General features: G+C 51.4%; 1 protein-coding gene across 45 annotated transcripts in view; it reads left to right on the top strand.

The window, feature by feature from the left end:
- The window catches only part of ZNF532 (zinc finger protein 532), a 117556-nt gene that overhangs the window by 26651 nt on the left and 72239 nt on the right, over positions 1-18666 (top strand). For 2 of the 45 annotated variants that reach the window (XR_016213941.1, XR_016213940.1), the window contains exon 1: positions 15936-15955. The exons of 42 other annotated variants lie outside the window; for them this stretch is intronic. Coding sequence is in view for 1 of the 3 variants with exons in the window: in XM_070050096.2 (XP_069906197.2) it covers positions 3275-3287 (13 nt within the window). In the remaining 2 variants the exon portion in view is untranslated. Of the gene's footprint in view, positions 1-3175; positions 3288-15935; positions 15956-18666 lie in introns of those variants that run through there. One more of the 45 variants, XM_070050096.2, reaches the window with a different exon arrangement.

Below are 18666 nucleotides of genomic sequence, written 5' to 3'. Positions count from 1 at the left end.
AAGAAAAACACAGGGTAGGTATTTTTGGAAGCTGTGTATATTCAGTAAGTAGATATTTCACCGTTCAAGAACCTCCCTCTCAGGACAAGTCAGCACAGTTCTATTTTTGACTCTCGAGCAAGGAAAAACACGGGTCATGTGGCTTGACCGGAGTTGCTTAGTTTGGGCATTGTTTGATGCAGATTTCGTGCTGGCGTGCAGCGTGCCAGTCTGCTGTGCTGGTGTCTGGCGGGCGGGGCAGAGAGGATGCTGCAGGCTGCCCTGTCTGTAGGACCTGTCGCCTTCCACCTGGGCTCCTCACAAAGCCACAAAGCCACAAACCCAAACAGAAACCGGCTCTTGTCACGCAGGCCAGTATTGCTGGTTGTGGTTACAGTGTCCTCTTCCCAATCCCAGCACCTTGCTCAGTGCTGGAGGCCCGGCCCCGGCCTGCGGGGAGAAACTGCGGTCAGTGCCACTTCCCGAGGAAGTGAGGCAGTGGCCCAGGCTGCCTACCCCGCAGTGGAAATCAGACGCCAGCGCCTTTTCTGTGAGCGGGGACTCTGGCCCCACACAGTGGCTCAGCACTTTGCTTTCGTAAGTTCTTTTTTTTTTTTTTTTTTTTTTTTTTTTTTTTTTTAAGAAGATCTATCTATTTATTTGAAAGGTTGCCTTCCCAGGTACATTAGCAGGGAGTTGGATCAGAAACCGAGCAGCCCGGACTGCGGGTGTCTCAGGCGTTGGCTTCTCCCACTGTGCCATAATACCTACCTCTTAGAAGTTTTTTCCTGCTCCTCTGCTGTTCTGGTTCTCAGGAAATTGGAAGAGCAGAACTTCGTATTTTTCTGTAAATGATTTTCTGGGATTATGCTCTGCTGCATATCGTGGAAACAATGTTGTAAAAGAACTTGCTCAAATAGTACAGTTTTCAGAGAGTGTTTAGTTTTAGGTAAGCGCACCCAGGATATGGTTGTTCATGGGTTGTCGCTCCCCCTCTTCGTGGAGGAACGACACTAAGCCCTGCCTGGGCTTCATATCCGAGTCACGGCACCATTATGTCGCTCCCCCTCTTCGTGGAGGAACGACACAGGACCCTGCGCTGTTCTTTCGTCTGCTCGGCCCTCCCCGGGTTTGCTGCTGGTTCTTCCCGGGTTGGCTACTATCCCTTCCACCTCCGTGGAAGGGCGGTTCCCCCTGGCCACTTTCCCCACTTCCGCAGGGGAGCGGCACACCACCGGCCGGCTCTCTCGGGGGCTGCACAGGTGTTCCTTCAGATAGATGTTCCCCTTAGATGTTCCTCCTGCATGTTGTCTCTCTCCTCCTTTATAGTCCTCCGCCAATCCCAACTCGGCTGCCCACACGCCGAGTATGCTGCTCTCCTCCAATCAGGAGCGAGTCCTACAGTTTATTGGCTGAACTGGAGGCACCTGTGTAGAAGCTGTTTTCTTCTCTCCCAGCGCCATATTGTGGGAGAGCAGATGCATAGAATAAGTCTTAATTCCAGTAACTCAGTCTAGTCCGGGTTGCTCCCCACAATGGGTAGAGGAAAATTGAGTATTCTGAAATTTGTATCTGAGTTTAGCAAACTATCAAAGTCAAGTATTAAAATCGGTTGGCTCTGTGAAACTGAAGAACCATGTAAATTGTAACCTGTTGTGGTTGAGTGTTCTGTGTATTCTAATTTTGTAACTATCAAATCAGATATTTTCATTTTGAGTTTTCCTTCTAAAATGAAAATGTGCATGATTTGTACATTTCTTTATCCTTTTTCTGTCTTCAGATCATAGTTTGTTTTCTTGGTTTTTCCATTCATTCCAAGCATGGTAGACAGGTATGCTTCATGGTTCACACGTGGTGTGACAGGCTCTGGAGCGAGCTAAGTGGAGGTGCCTTGTACCCAGGTACCTGCCACAGGTGAGGTGGGATGCTCATTCCAGGTGCCCCTTCCCCATCCACTTGTCTTTCTTGAGCCTATGGGGGTGCTTCAGAAGGTTTGTGGAAATACAGATTCAAAAGATAAATGTTTTTTGGTGCAAAAATGTTTTGAAAGAGTGTGCTTAGTTTTTTCATAATATGCATTCCTATGACCCTTTTGAAGACCTCATATGTGTGTGTAAAAATTTTTATGCCAAAATAAACATCTTTTAATCTTTCTCCACAAACTTTTTGAAGTGCCCTTGTATATCCACACATCTTTATTTTTCCTACAAGACATGGTAAATAAGAGAAGAGCACTGACATTATCCTGTACGTTCTACCTAGACTGATATTTTTCCAGAAATGGGGCAGATGCTGGAGGAACATAAACTTGCAGATACAACTGAGTGCCCCTGTCCCTGCTTGGTTTCTCGCTGGGTTTGCTTGTGTCCACCTGGAGGGCAGTTCCTGTGCCTGTGGCGCCTTTTCCTTGCTCTGTGCTGGAAGGGTAGTTGCTATCTCTTTAATGACTCAAGCTTTTCTTTAAGTTTTAACTCTACCTGTCTACCAGGATCCCCTGGCTCGAAATTGCTTAAAGGAATCCCTGTCTAGCTCTCCTTCCTGTTTTTTTTTTTTTTTTCCTTTCTTTTTTAGAACTTTAAAATGTGATGTGATGAAAGGCATTTCAGTTACTTGGCTGTCCTACCCCTGTCCTCCCCAACCAGTGTTGTTGCTGTCCTCCTCCTCCTGCTCCTGCCCTTCCTCCTCCACTCCTCCACTGCCTCTCTCTCCTGTTCCCCTTCCCCCAGTAGGTAGATAGCTCCTCTCCTTCCTTTTAAAAGGGACCTGGGACGCTGTACTTACCAGGCAAGTTAAATCTCCAGCTAACGTGGGTCATGCTTTATATAAGCGAGGTTATGAGGGTTTCTTAATACTTGGCTTTGGCCTGGGTTGTTGCATCTGTTTTTAAGACTTTTTACTTAAAGTGGAAATTGATTTGTAGTGAATTTGACAAAGGGCACCTTGGAACAGTGGCTGTGTCTCCTCCTTTCTGACCTATCCTTTTTTTGATTGTGCCATTTACTTTCCCATCTCAGCATGGTGCTAAGTGCCTGCCCCAGCCAGCCCCAGCCCGCCCTCTCCACCAGCCAGCGTGCCCTCTCCACCAGCCCGCATGATGTAAGCCCGGATCAACTTGTGGGTCCACACCGTCCTTGCTTGGGGGAAGTGGCTTATTATTTGGATTGGAAGATTTCCCCAGGCTGAGCTTCTTTGGGAAAGTGAAAGTAAAAGTACTGAAGTACTGGGGCCACTTAGCCACAGTCTAGCGAGGCTGCTGCCTGGTGATGGATGGGATGACAGGTTAACCATAGAGGTCATGATTTCAGAGCGTGAGTAGACGATTTCCACGTCTCCCTTTCTCTCATCTTTCCTTTTATTCTGAGAATTACAAATAATCTGAAGAGTTTGAAAGCAAATGGGTGAAAGCCAGCACTGTGTGTCTTAGAGGTTACTTTCGAAGCATAGCTCTGGCTGTACGCTCTCTCTGGAAGACACTACAATTTACATGTGTAAGGGGGCTCTGAGCACCCTTGGGTGGAGGGACGTGGGTGTGGGAACCTGCTCTGGGGGCATTGCCTACCTGTGCCTATGCATGCACTCAGATGGCTCTCTGTCTAATGACTTGGCCTCCTTGACGTTTTTTGTTTTCTGTTGCTTATGCTACGGCTTTTGTGCATTGGCAAAGAACATCCATGACTCTGATCAGACATCTGAGAATGAGAGGGGAGGGCCGTTGAGGAAATGGCAGCCTGTTGGCTGAGTCAGGCCCTCCAGTGAAGAGCAGTGTTTCACACAGAGAATTTGCATCCTGGAGTGGGAGTGTGAAGCAGTGGAGAGCGAGCCGTGGACGCGAGCTCACAGGAGGGGTCTAGCTTCTCCCGCGGGTGGATGAAGTGAACCCTCCTGTCTGTGGCATGCTGCATGGAGTTCCGAAGGGATGCTTCTCGGCTAACTGAGGGCAAGTTGGGTATCTCAGGTGATCGGCTCCGTCCGTGGTTTATAGGAAACGATAACGAGAAGTTTCTGTGAGTGGCTAGCTATCCACCAGTCTCTTCCCGTTATTGGTGACAGTTGGCTATAGAACCTACAATAGACCCAACTTGCTACCTCTGCGACTTGATGGCTCGATGTTTTGTTTCTCTGTAAAGGATTTGCCCGACACCCCTCGTGGCATAAGCTGGAGAGAGCTGTGTTTACATTGGGGAGGGTCAGCAGGTGGCTCCTGCACGTGGCTTTGCTTGTGGGAGACAAGAGCCCTTTCCTTCTGGGTGCACACTTAGCGCTTGGAGAAGGCGGTGTCCTCCCCAGGCTGTGGGCTGCTGTGGGCTGCTGTGTCCTGCTTGCTGGCCCATCCTTTGTCCATTCTTCGGAACATTTTTGCGTAGAGTCCCAAGTAGGTGATGCCCACCTTGCCATTGAAAATAGCCTTTGCTCTGCTAGGAAAGGTGTTAGTAACAGAATCAGTGAAGGCCCCATTCCCGCTGCTCCGGTCCAGGAGACCCCAGTTCCTTTTGGGTATTCATTTGCTAGGCTTTGTGAGTGTTGACCTTCTGAACTCTTCCCTAAGGAAGTGATTGATCGTTTGGCTTTGCTGCAGCTTTGGTCTTCCTTTTGCCCCCTTCTTTTCCAGCGGACCGGAGCCCTCAGTGTCCAGGTACCCCTTGGCATTTCAGCAGCTGAGCCGGCCTGGACACTGGCGGTGTTGTCTAGGTTCATGCCGTTCCCTACCTGGAAAGTTTTTAGAGACTAGTGGACGTTAAGATTGTGTGTGTGTGTGCTCGAGGGGAGCAGCTAAGGAGTCATCAGAGCTTTCCAAGCGTTGTGGAGCTCAGAGAAGAGTGACTACCCCTCAGGAAAGACCAAAAGAAAGCACACTGGGACCTTTCCCGTCCTCCCCCACCCCTGTGGCGCCGGGCTGTTGGCAGAGGCTCCAACTGGCCTTTTCTGTGTCAGTCGTTGCTACGGTTTGACCTACATTGGTGTGCTCACTGGGGTTGTCTGCCGGGGTGCCAGTCACGGAAGGCATTGGTGGCTGGGTCTTCCTCCCGATGCCTGGCCATCTCTGCTTCGTGTTTGACTACAGGTGAAAAGGTTGATGTTTTTCAGGTAGTATGTTCCAAAAAGGCGTGGCGCGCCTCTGAGGTGCTCTTAGGGGAGAAGGCTTCTGGAGAAGCAATTGTACTCTGAGCCGTCTTTGCGGTTGGAAATGCACATTCACCTATTGCAGGTTGGAGGGGGCCTGGAGAAAGATGTGGGAAGTCTTGTCTACAGAAATCGGTTTAAATGTTGTTTAGCTGTTTGACCCTAGCGTCTCCTGGACTGCTAACAGCAATGCGGAGAACTCGTTTTAGGGAACAGTGCTGCAGACGGGTGGCGCCTTGGAGCTGGCTCTGCTCGCTTCCACCGGTGACATCTTGACGTGTGTCATGGTGGGAGGGCTGACATCAGAGGAATGGACAGATGCTGCCGATCGGGGCTCGTGCTCCTGGCCTGCCGGGCTGGAGGTGCTGGTGTGCTGCAGGTGTTCCGCAGCCACCTGCCTGCGGGCGGTGCAAGCGGTGCCAGGCGATGGACCAGACCGCGCAGCTCCCCTTTCCACCGTTCCATACAGCGGGGCTCTCTTTAAAATTGTGGTAAAAACATGTAATAGAATATTTCTCCTTTTAACCGTTCACAAGTGCACAATTCAGGGCGTACATATGTAAGCGCCAATATATCATTCTCACCATCCTGAACTAACAACTCTGCCAAATAAATTTCAGCTCTCCCTTCTCGTCCTCCTGCAGCCCCTGATCTGCCTCAGGTCTACTTGTTATCTCTGAATCTGCTGCAAGCTCCTCAGGGAAGTGCAGAGCGTAGGTCTCCCGAGAGCTGGCCTCGCCACCACCTGGGCCTGGGCTCTGCCAGGAGCCTGGCACGTCCTCTGTCTGTCTCTGGATAGAGGGCAGCTTTCTGTTCTCCCCCGGCACTGTGGTCCTCATCTGTGTGTCTCTCACTGTTGTAAACCACCTCAGGGCCTTCTGCAGACATACTTAACAAACGGCAGTAGCACACGCTGTGCCCCGCGTGGAAGGACCAGTAAGCTGGAAGGATTGAAGCGGAGCGTGGTTAATCAGCACGAGGGAGGCGCCTCGGGGTCCCTGGCCAGGAAGGATTCTGCGTGGAGCTGGAGAAGAGGAAAAGGCACAGTGGGCAGAGACAGGACCCAGCCCCTTGTGACTGTGCACTTGAGAATGGGTGGCCGGCTGGGTGGACACAGGAAAGGCTGGCTCTTCAGAGAGCTGTGGCTCTGTGCCGAGGTCGCGTCTTAGGTTGGAAGCTCACTGCTTTTTTTTGCTTTGTTTCTCCCCCAGGGCTTGAGCAGATCACCAGGAACGCTCTGGGTTGGAATTTCTTTTTGATATTGGTCTTGGTCTAAGGCTGGATTGTTACTGACATTTCATTAGATGTGCTTTTAGGTTTGCTGAGTTTGACAGAACCGTTCCTCTGTTTCTGAATTAAACCATTTTATAAGCTATGCAGTTTTCTGATAGAATCTAAAAGTAATTGAAAGCTGAAAGCCTCCCCCACCCCTTGTGTTTTAACAAGAAGATCCCACTGAGGGTCTTTAAGTGCATTGAGATTGGGAGAGGAAAAGACTTAAAAAACATGTTTGATAATCCTCTCTTGCATATTCATAAAACCTGATTTTGCAATCTAAAATTAGTATTTTGAGGTTTTCAGTTGCTTAACATCTTCTTCTGAGAATAGCAGAATTTGCCGTGTTTCAGTTGTAGACACCATAAGGACCACGCTGAATGCAGGAGCACCGTTGGGGTTCCAGCAAGTGCGAGGTGCAGGTGTAAGGATGTGCGCTGGGGTTAGGGTTCCAGCAGGTGCAAGGTACAGGTGCGAGGATGTGCGCTGGGGTTAGGGTTCCAGCGAGTGCGAGGTGCAGGTGCGAGGATGTGCGCTGGGGTTAGGGAATGTGAATTGTTTTCTGCACTGCTGCACTGCTGGCCGGTGGCAGGAGGAGGGAGTGACCTCTGCGTGCCATCTGTGGGGGGAAGGGTGTGGAAATCAAGGTTGTTGGAAACGCTTCTCAACAATTTGTGATTTTCTGTCCTAGTCATACATGGATATAGATTAAAGCAAAAAATCGTGTAGCACTCTGCAGTGATCCTTGTAAGCAATTTATTAGAATTTTTGACCTATTCTCTTGTCACTTTCATATTTCTAGGCTTGCACTGCTGACTTTGGACTTCTCCACATAGGCATTACCTGCTGACTGCCTGCCGGTCACAGACAGGGCTGCAGGCCTGGGCTGGAGGCGGAGAGCTGGGATTCGCATGCCCCTGCCCTGCCTGATGTCTTAGGTAGAAATAATAATAATAATAACAACAACAACAACAACAATAATAATAATAATAGTGGCTCCCAGGCCTGCCCTTAATGTTTGTGGGGCCTGGGGCAAGAGCACGAATGGAGACCAGATGACTAAATATTTAAAGGCGTAATTAAATATTTAAAGGGTTTTTAAATATTTAAAAGGTATGTACCATATACCTAAATATTTCAAAGGTTTAAATCAAGCTGTGCCTGTGGCCTCGTCCCATGTCCACCCGGGGCTCCCGTTGCCTGCTCTCCAGGTACCTCCCTCAGTGCCAGGGTCTGTGCACAAGCTCCTTGTGCTTGGGCCAGGAGCCCAGTGGCGCTGCAGAGTCAAGCAGCGCTGGGGGAGCTGGGCTCAGCCTGCCGACATCCGTGCTGTGGGGTCAGGAGCTCTGCTGACGGGGGAGCCCGGCCTGCGAGATCTGTACATATGGTACCTCCCCCACAAGAATTCCGTTCGCTCAGCTAGTTTCCAAAATTAAAACCAAACCAAACCTTCCTGTGAGACAGCCAAGGCGATCTGTTTTAGTACTTGAGGGAAATGGGGTGTTCACAGCTCAGGCCCAGGGCAGGGGTCCTCCTGTCCACAGGCGACAGTGTGGGCTGCCTCTGCTTGCTGTGAGGAGCCTCGAACTGCACCTGCAAACCTCTTAGAAGGTGTGTTCCGGGGACACGGTGAGCCCTGCGCAGGGTTTGCTGTGCTGCTGCTTCCATTCCAGTGTGGACCGGTTTGCATGTGGTGTGCGGAGCCATCGGAGGTAGAAAGGGGTGCTGGATTGAGGAAATGAAGAATATGAGATGCCCAGATGCGCCGTGGAACGCACTTGGGCTGAACGAATATTCATTGTTTATCTGGGATTCAGACGTCCTGAATTGTCCTTGGCAGCCCTGTGGAGGGCCCAGCAGGTGGAAGCTGGCTCCTGGTGATGGATTATGGGAGATGTCCTTTGGTGTTTCTGTGGAAGTCCTCTGCGTTTTCTCTCTCGTGGACACCTGACTCGCCCGATGCTGGGCCGGCTGGATGGAGCTGGGCGTTTTCGTGCCTTGCTTGCTGTCTGCATTTCTTTCCCAGGTCGTCTGTCAGAAATACCCTGATGTCCTTGACTCTGGTTTTCACCTGTTTTGTCTTTTATTTCAGTCATGAATATTTATAGTTTGCAGAGGCCCCTGCATAACTTCCTGTTCTTTCTTCTCTGAGAATACTGATTGTCTATACATTGTTTTCCTGCCTTTTTAAAGGAATTTTTGATGATTCTGCCTCTCCTGCTGGGGCTTTCCTGGGCACCTGAGGATGTCACTTCAGGAGGAGGCTGGGAGAAGCTGCCCTGCCTGTGAGGCCTGCCTGGGGGCTTCTCTGATTCCTGGTGGAGCCGGACTCTGCATTGGAGGGTCCCACACGGCAGCTTCTGGAGCTTTGCCCTGGGTTCCCCTGTTGCCCTGGAGACTGGTCTGTGTTCCTGCCTGGGGAACGCGCGTGACTCTTGTCCTTAGCAACGGAGGAGCTGGAAGGGGGGGCTTGCAGTGCCCCTGGGTCCCATCCCCACACTGGAGCCTCACAGTCCTCAGCTCCCTGGCTTTGAGCTGGAGAATCCCTGTTCCTTGGGTACAGAGGTCAGGGGTTCCAGGGACTCATTTCCAGCAAGCCCTGGTCTCAGCACCACCCACTTCCTCCTTCTGGGCTTGGCTCGCCTTTCACGCTCCCTGTGTCTCTGGAGCTCCTAGGACTGAATGTCCGTGACCTCCACAGTGGCTGTCTCCCTGCCATGGCCCCGGTCTCTTCTTTCCCTGAACTATACTGATGCCCTGTCTTGGCTTTGACTTTGTCCTTGTGTTCTACCCTGTGCACATCTAGCATATGCCTTTCAAGTCAGAGTTAAAGAGAGAAGGAGAGGGGCTGGCACTGTGGTGTAGTGGGTAGGGCCGCCACCTGCAGTGCCGGCATCCCATATGGGTGCCAGTTCAAGTCCCGGCTGTTCTACTTCTGATCCAGCTCTCTGCTATGGCCTGGGGAAGCAGTAGAAGATGGCCCAAGAGCTTGGGCCTCTGCACCCATGTGGGAGACCTGGAAGAAACTCCTGGCTCCTGGCTTTGGATTGGCCCAGATCTTGCCGTTGCGGCCAATTGGGGAGTGAACCAGTGGATGCAAGACCTCTCTCTCTACCACTCCTCTCTCTGTGTACTCTGACTTTCAAATAAATAAACCTTAAAAAAAGAGGGAGAGACAGAGACAGAGAGAGAGAGATCATGATCATCTGCTAGTTCACTCCCCAGATAGCTGCAATGGCCAGCACTGTGCCAGGCTGAAGCCAGCAGCCAGGAACTTCATCTGGGTCTTCCACGTGGTGGCAGGGGCCCAAGTACTTGGACCATCTTCCACTGCTTTCCCAGGTGCATTGGCAGGGAGCTCGATCAGAAGTGGAGTGGCCAGGACACTGATGCTCACTGGGTTGCTGGTGTCACAGGCATTGGCTCTGCCTGCTATACCACAACACTGGTTGTTTAGGTTATTTGAAAGGGGAACAGACAGGTAGACCAAGCCAGAGCTATATCTCCCATCCACTGGTTTGCTCCCCCACCCCCGGCAGGAACCCAGAACTCCATCCGAGTTTCCCATGTGGTAGCAAGGACCCAGCTGCATGAGGCTTCATCATTTGCTGCCTGCCAGTGTGTATGTTAACGGGAAGCTGCAGTGGGGGTAGAGCTGGGACTTGAACCCGGGCACTGTGGTCCCAAGTGGCCTCTTAACCTCTGTGCCAGACACTCATCCCCTCAACAGCAGTTGCTGAGCTGTGATACCATACAAGCTGCGTATTTAAAGTATACAGTTTGGTGGTCTTGAGTGTGTTCATGGAGTTGTACAGCCATCGCCACATCCTACTGCAGGCTTGTCTGTCGCCTCAGGTGGAGACCCTGTGCCCTTCAGCTCACCAGTTCTCTCAGCCCTTCAGCTCTGAGCAGCTGCTAACCTGCTGTCCTGTGTTTGCTCATTTATGTCTTTAAAAAAATACTTTTAATGCCATCTCGGTAGAATTTCAGGTGGGAAGGGCCTTGCCGTGTATGAAATACTAAACACAGCATGCATTCTGAGGGCGCTGCAGCCTCCCCTGGGGGCAGGCCCTGGTGCTGCTCTGGGGGTCACACTGCCCCGTGCACTGTGCCAGCCTCCTGTGAACCTGGTGCCAGGGCTGGGTGTCCACAGGCAGGGTCATACCGGCAGTGGTGCAGTCACTGCCCATCCGTGGTTAGTGCTTGGTTGGGAAGACACATATCTTGAAGTTGAGGAAGGTCACCAGGAGTCAGGGAGGAACGCTGAGACCCTTGGCTGATGAGAAAACCCTCGTGGTCTCCTGAGGGCGATACCCAGGGCAGGACTGCGGGAGGGGAAGGCCGTGGGTTCTGGAGCTGAATGCCATGCGTGAGGACCAGTGCCCTCGCTGGGAATCCCCGAGGACCCACCACCTCCCCAGCCCGCCATGCCGTCCTCACTCATGGCGTCTTCCTTTCTGTTCTCAAAAACAGAAATTAATCCGGTTTTCGTTTACAGAGAGGGGAAGGAAATGGTATTTCAGCCGAGCCTGGTGCACCCCCTGTGCTGCTCGCTGTTGTTCACTTCACGTGTCACCCCCTGCCGGTTTCCACCTTGAAGATGAGACCTTGAGGCTTTTCCCGTAGAGCACCCTCTGGTCTGGGCTCGCTGTACTTGGCTGACCAGGAGCCCGCCGGAAATACGCAGAGCCCCCCAGCCGAGCGGCGGTCAGGTCCCATGCTGCAGGCTCTTGGCGTCTGCCCAGGAGTCGGGACAGGGTCTGGATGGGGGTGCAGGGATTTCTAGTAGGGAAAGTGATGGACAGTTCACCTGGGGTGTTAGGAGAAGCTGGCCCTTCTGAGGGAGGGGATGGAGAAGCGGGGAGGGGTGCTGGGGGTGAGATTTCCCCAGTGGGAATAGAGAGCGGGACCTCAGGGCAGGGTGCCGTGAGTGAAGACCTGAGGGGAGGTTCTTCACCCGAGAGAATAATGGCCCGGGAAGGGAGGAGTCTGGTTGTGCACAGGCGGCTTCAGCGTGAGGAGCTGCAGATGCTGTGGGTGCCTGTGCGCGTCCCCTGCGCTTGAGCTGGCCGGCTCATCCAGACACGGCAGTTAGCCTGGAACCTCTCGGAAGCAAAGTGGCTGCCTTGTCATGGGGCTGTTCAGTGAATGTGTTTTAAAAATCCACAAGTCTAAAGTCTAAACCTTAGAGAATATAGGCACTTATAAATTGCCCTTGTGAGAGTTTGAATGAAATTTTTAGCTGAATTTTTTCCCTACGTGTCCAAAGTTAAGTAGTAATAGGTAGGCTTTTTGCTTTTATTGTTTTATCTGTTCTCTGTATGTTAATTAATGTGTATCATGCTGTGCTGTCCTGTGTGTAAGCCGTTACTAAATTTCGTTGACTTTGTGACCTAGGTGGGTTTGATTTGGTACTTGATGGGAAACGATGCTGCATGTCATTGGGAAGCAGTGGTTCCCACTTGAGGCCGTTAAGTTTTGGAGGAACAGACCCGGGGTCAGGGACTTTTTGGAATGTAGTTGATGGTCTCGAGCTAGCTTCTTCAGAGGGGAGGTGGAGGGAGTGAATGGAGAGCAGAGTGTGGGGGTGCAGGCAGGGAGCTGGGGGGACAGAGACTGTGTCCTGTAGCCTTTGATTTCCAGAAATGAACGTGGTGAGAGAGGCAGGTGATTCATTTCTTTCCATGTTATTTGCACGACCAGATCTTTAGGAGGAGCCGCTATTTGTTAATAGACTGTTATTTTATATATTAATTTCCCAGTGATCCGGTTGTCATGTTGCCTGCCATTGGCCCACTGCAGTCGTCTATTGTCTCTGGTGACAGACTGCGGCTGGACGTGGTTTTGTGTGCAGAAAGTCTGGAGAAGGCAAACTTGTGAAAATCCAGTTCCTAATAAACCTTGGTTCCAAGCTTGCTAAGTCATTTTTTAAAAAGATTTATTTTATTTATTTTAAAGAGTTACAGAGAGAGGTAGAGCCAGAGAGAGAGAGAGGGAGGGAGGGAGGGAGAGAGGTCTTCATCCGCTGGTTCACTCCCCAGATGGCCATAGCTGAGCTGATCTGAAGCTAGGAGCCAGTAGCTTCTTCTGGGTCTCTCACACAGGTGCGGGGGCCCAAGGACTTGGGCCTTCTGCTTTCTCAAGCTGTAGCAGGGAGTTGGATCGGAAGTGGAGCAGCTGGAACTCGAGCCGGCACCCATATGGGATGCCGGCACTGCAGGCCAGGGCTTTAACCCGCTGTGCCACAGCACTGGCCCCTACTAAGTCATTTTGATCAGTCCAGGGACTCACCTTGAGGCAGCTTATTGCTAAGAGGATGAAATGGAAAAGGAGTCTCTTCCCATACAGAGCTGTTATTTAGACACTCGAGGAAGGATGCCTTGTTTGTGTTCCTCGCTCAGCAGCCTTGGAAGTCAGAGGGCTGCAGGGTGTAACCTCTGTCCCTCCCAGTTCCCCTGTCTGCGCTCCCACACTCTCCTGCGTGCTCAGTGTTCACCACCTCCGTCTGCACGAGTCCGTGCTCTGTGAGGGTCTCCTGAGGTCCCCCTTCCCGCCCTGGAGCCCACCCAGGACATTTAGTCATCACGTCGCCTTAGACTCCCCTTGGCTGTGACAGTTTCTCAGACTTTCCTTGTTTTTGGTGGCCTTGGCAGCTTGGAGTGCTTTGCCAGGGACTTTGTCCTGAGGTCTCTCCTCTGTGTAGGCTGGGATTCCGTGTTGTTGGAAGGTGGACCTCAAAGGGATTGCTGTCTCATCACATTAAGGCAACACATGTCTGAATGATGCTGACAGGTTCTCCGCTGCCCTTTCCCCATCCTCCCCTCTTTGGAAGAAAGTCACTAAGAAGTAGGCATTGTTCTGTCATGGAGTATTTCTTTCTTTAAAATATTTTTTAAAAATTTTATTTATTTATTTTTGACAGGCAGAGTTAGAGAGAGAGAGAGAAAGAGAAAGGGAGAAAGTTCTTCCTTTTTCTGTTGGTTGACTCCCCAAATGGCCGCTATGGCCAGTGCGCTGCACCAATCTGAAGCTAGGAACCAGGTGCTTCCTCCTGGTCTCCCATGCAGGTTCAGGGCCCAAGGACCTGGGCCATCCTCCACTGCCTTCCCGGGCCACAGCAGAAAGCTGGACTGGAAGAGGAGCAACTGGGACAGAATCCGGCGCCCTGGCTGGGATTAGAACCTGGGGTGCCGGTGCCGCAAGTGGAGGATTAGTCTATTGAGCCATGACACCGGCCTAAAAGATTTTTTAAAAATTTTATTTAAAGTCAGAATTACAGAGAAAGAGGGGGCGACAGAGAAAGAGAGAATCTTCTGTTTGCTGGTTCACTGTTCATATGCCTGTAATGGGTAGGTCTAGCCAGACCCAAGCCGGGAGTCTAGAACTCCATCCAGAGCTCCCATGGGTGGCAGGGACCCAAACACTTGGGCCATCACCGCTTCCTAGGCACATAAACAGGGAGCTGGATCAGAAGAGGTACAACCAGGACCCAAACGTGTGCTCATGGGCTGCTGGCGTCTCAGGTAACAGGTTACCTGCTGAACAGCAGTGCCTGCCCGTGGTGGAGTATTATCATCAGTGACATGGAATTCTGTGCAAGTTTGTCTACACTTCCCTATTTATTTACTCAGTTATTTGTATCAGTGTAGATCCAAGGCTATTTTATATAAGGGATCTTCTAAAAGTCCATGGAAAACGCCTATGATGGAGACATTATTAATGGATTTCAAAATTTTAAAAACGATTTGTTTATTTGAAAGGAAGAGTGATTGAGGGGGAAGATAGATATCTTCTACCCACTGGTTAACTCTGCAAATGCTGCAGCAGCCAAGGCTGGGCCACATCAGAGCCAGGGGCTCTCAGCTCCATTCAGGGGTCCCAGCACTTGGCCAGCTTCTGCTTCTTACAGGACACTGATTGTGAAAGGAAGCAGCCGGTACCTGACGCAGCACTCAGTGTGGAATGCAGGGATCTCAAGTGGTGGCTTGACCCACTGCACCTTATTGCCTGCTGCTGGTTTTCAATTTTCTTTTGCACCAAAATGAACTTTAATTATTAATTAATTAATTAATTAATTTGCTTGAGCGAGGGAGAGAGTGCACTCCTATCTGCTGATTCACTCCCCAGATGCCTGCAGTGGCTGGGAGTAGGCCTGACCAAAACCAGGAGGCAGGAACGCAATCCAGGCCTCCCTGTGGGTGGCAGACTGAAGCCATCATCTTGGGTTTGAGGGACCTGAGCCGTCACTTGCTGTCTCCCGTGATGGGCAGTAGCTGGAAGCTGGAATTGGGGAGTGGAGCCGGGCCTTGAACTCAGGTGCTGCAATGTGGTACGTGGCACACGGTCGTCTTTAACTGCTGTGCTAAATGTCCACTCCCTAACCTTCAATTTCCAGGAACTTTAGAAAGTTCCCTCGTACTTTGGGTTGTGGTCCATGCCGCCCTGCTTACTTGATCCCTCCGCCGGCGCCATCTGTGCCTTGGCTCCTGACACCCCCAGCAGGGCAGCCGTCTGTGCTTAGGGCTTTCAGAACTTTCTTACTCTCTGGCTCTCAGGGCTCTCCAGGTTCTTTAGGTGCATTGCCTTCCCAGTCCTGGAATCAGCCTTTCCTACAAGGACCCGGGCTTCTGCCAGTGTCTCAAGGGTCAGAGGACCCGACTGCGGTGTCTGCCCGCCCTAGTCGCCGGCAGGCTTCTGCACCGGCGCTGGGTTCGCCTTCCTGCCTCCCCTCGTTGGCTTTTTCCTACCTGATCTCTCTGTGCAGCTTAGTTTTCATTGCTGCCAGCTGTTCGGGAGACCTGACTCAGAGGAACGGGCTCCTTGGATGAGGAATCTGCTTGCTGTTTCTGCGGTGTGAATTCCAGTATTGATTCTGCCTAGGACTCTGGCTGTGGAGATGATGTTTTTAGCTGTGATCTGTCTCTTTTAACTGCTCCCAGGACTCTGACAGATTCATGAACCTTAGGGAGACAGTGAAAAACTTACGAAAGCTAAATTTTGAGCATTTGATTTTATCAAGGCAAAACAAACAGGCGACCTACAGCTGGGAGCGAGAGATTTGCATTTGTCACTCCCAGTTAGGGTGCAGTGTAGACTGTAGAAAGTGCCCCCAGCTGGTGCAGACAGAGTTCGAGACCATTAAATAAAGGGTGGGCAACTGGAGAGGCACTGAGTTCACATTGTTCTGATGGAATCCGTTTCCTGCGTTTATCTCTTGTAAGGAAACCTATTCGAGAGCCACTTTCTTGCCGTTAACCATGAGTAAACTGCAAACTGGAAAGAATGTTCCTCTTTAGACTGTCTATAAATAGATGTGTGGGTTTTTTCTATTTTTGTCCCCACACTGCATTATTGATTTCTTTACTGAGACCCAGAACTCAGTTATGTAATTCTGGTGGCCGCCTCCTGGATTGCTTCCTTGTGAGGGCCTCCAGGCCGGGGAGAAGGCTGGCTCTGACCCGTCCTCTCCAGAGGAGGGAGCCCCGGCTTCTGCCGGCCCGAGAGGCTGCACTCCTCGCAGATGGGCGCGCCGTGAACGCTGCGTCTGTGAGTTCCTCATTCTGTCGAATCGGGAGCTCAGGTGAGGACGGGCCCACTGCTCCTTGAGCACCTCTCCCACCTGACGTGTTGGGTGGGTCACCTGTGCCTCAGCCTCTGGCTGAGCCCCGCACCCCAGCCCCTGGGCTGTGACTGGCAGGATGAGCCGTTGGTCCCCTCACCTGAGGGTGATGCCCCTGTTGCCTCTCTGCTTCCCCTTTGCAAAGCGAGGCACTCTGCCGTGCAGGTCAGCGACGAGACCGTCACAAAGCCTTCTCCCGAGCGCGGTCCTGATTGCTGCCCACATCCACTTCCTGTCTGTGGCTGTTGGATGAAAAGGGGCGGAGCACTGGTTGGTCGGTCATTGCTTGAATTTCATGCTTACTCTTTTGTATTTGATTAGGACAAGCTTCCCTCTATATACCCAATATCAGTAGTTCCTCTCCATGTCTCTGGGGTTGGCTGTTTGCTGTTATTATTTTTAAAAAATTTTTTTTTGGACAGGGAGAGTTAGAGACAGAGAGAAAGGTCTTCCTTCCATTGGTTCACCCCCCAAATGGCTGCTATGGCCAGCACGCTGCACCAACCCAAAGCCGGGAGCCAGGTGCTTCTCCTGGTCTCCCATGCGGGTGTAAGGCCCAAGCACTTGGGCCATCCTCCACTGCCTTCCCGGGCCACAGCAGAGAGCTGGACTGGAAGAAGGGCAACCAGGACAGAACCGGCGCCCCAACCGGGACTAGAACCTGGAGTGCTGGCGCCGCAGGTGGAGGATTAGCCTAGTGAGCCTTGGCGCTGGCCTATGCCGTTATTCTTATTTTTTGGATGGAAAATTTTTGGACCCAGAAACCAGGGGAACAGAGGGAGCACGGGCGCTGGCTTGCGTCTCGTGGCTGAGGCCGCCAGGCCCTGTGCCTGCTCGCTGGGACTCTGGGTTTTCAGCCTCTTTACCAGAGCTTGCTCAGCCATGCCGATTGAAGGGCTCTGCATATGTAGGCTTCGTGCTCTCGTGTGCTCACAAAGGAGAAGAGTGCACCCAGCTGTTGTTTCGTAGAGCTGCAAAAAGACGTGACTAGGAAATGCATCGCATTCGTCCATTCAGCAAGCTGCTTTGACAACCAGGAAGCAAACCACAGGAGACAAAGGTTAGACTTTCTAATAGGAAAGGAAGGCATCTTTCTGTTGTCTTTGACATTAGCTAATTAATGTCTATAAAATTGAGGGGCAAGGTGCACTAAAAATAACTCTGATGGGTAACTTCCAGCAACAGAATGTAAGCTTTTGGGAAATCGTTTTTGCATTTGTATTTGTGGATCAGAATGGCCTATGGCTAGAGCTAGGTCTCTTTTTGGGGAGATGTATTGTGTGCCTTAGCGTGGTAGGGGTTCCTGCCTGAAAAAGCCATGTTGGTTCAGTTCAGGAAAACCCTGCACTTGCTGCATGCGTCTCAGCCTTGAAAAGCTGGTCTCATTTCATAGAACGAGTGCCCTTGTGTCGTAGTTGGTGGGGTGCCGCCGGCAGCGTCTCGGCGTCTTCCCGGTGAAGGTGAACGATGTTGACCTACATGAGTGGGCCTGGAGGAGGAACAGGTGGACCAGGCTGTATGTAAGTGATGTCCAGTGTTGGGAGGGCCGAGGGGAGTGCCACGTGGGCGGTAGAACTGGAGCTGCAGGTGGGAAGGTCTGAGCCCTGTGAGTTCGGATGTTGCCTTTGAGGAGGAGTCAGTGAGTCAGGAAAAGCCGCGCTGGGACAAACCCTGCAGTGTCTGTGGGGCCCGACAGAGGAAGGATGACAGGAGAGTGAGATTGTGCAGAACGGCCACAGGTAGCACGGCCGGGCGGTGGCAGTGGGCTGCTGAGGGTGTGGTTTCCAGCCAGGGCACTTTTTATTTAGGGAGCCGTGTGCTCTCAGTGACAGCGTGCACCCTGACTCGCCTGTTGTGAGGCAGGGGTGCTCAGAGCCCTTAGGGACCCCTCAGGCCCCCAGGGCATGGAAATGAAATGCACAGTGATCTGCTGCTTTGCATTGTATCACACAGCCTAGGTTTTCCGTTTCACCTTGACATTTTGAAATAGGTTTTGCTCCCAGGAAAGTTACGGTAACGGTGGAGTTTCCGTGTGCTGCTTACGTAACTTTCGTTAAGGTTGGTGCCTTGCATAATTACACCTCACTTGTCAGAAGTGAACAGTTATCATAGGTACAGCACAGCATGAGGCTCTTGTTACGCTTGGTTTTTCGTTTTGGGCCTCAACAGTTGTTTCCTTTTTTTTTTTTTTTTTTTAAATATATCGTGAGATTCTAGTTTTTGATAGATGCACAGAAGCATGTTCCATATGGAAAATTTCCATCGTTCACAGGTTCTGTCCCATAGCCTGAATCCCAGTAGTCTGCTGGTCAGAGGGTCGGTAGAGACAGTGAGCACAGGGAGGTGTTGCTGTTGGCAGTGTCACTCAGCATTGTGTTCACAACAGCGTGGGAAGCCTCGAAATAGGATGATAGCATGCAAGGACTGTTCCTGAGTGGTGGAGTCTTAGACAGATCTAGAGTCTGACAGATGCACTTTTTATTGCCCGTATTTTATAGTTTTTTTTTTTTAAGGTTTCAAAACAGTTTTATTGAGGTTGGTAGGTTTTGCAGTGGGTTAAGCTGCTGCTTGAAGCACAGTGTTTCCTCTCAGAGTGCTGGCTTGACTTCTAAATTCTCTGCTTCCCATACGACTTCCTGCACGTGTCTGAGAAGGCATCTGATGCTGGCCCA

Source organism: Oryctolagus cuniculus, chromosome 10, assembly GCF_051225735.1.
Source record: "Oryctolagus cuniculus isolate XC-2025 breed Fujian yellow rabbit chromosome 10, ASM5122573v1, whole genome shotgun sequence".
NCBI lineage: Eukaryota > Metazoa > Chordata > Mammalia > Lagomorpha > Leporidae > Oryctolagus > Oryctolagus cuniculus.
The sequence above is the reverse complement of the archived record's forward strand: the minus strand, read 5'-3'. Positions and strand labels throughout refer to the sequence as shown.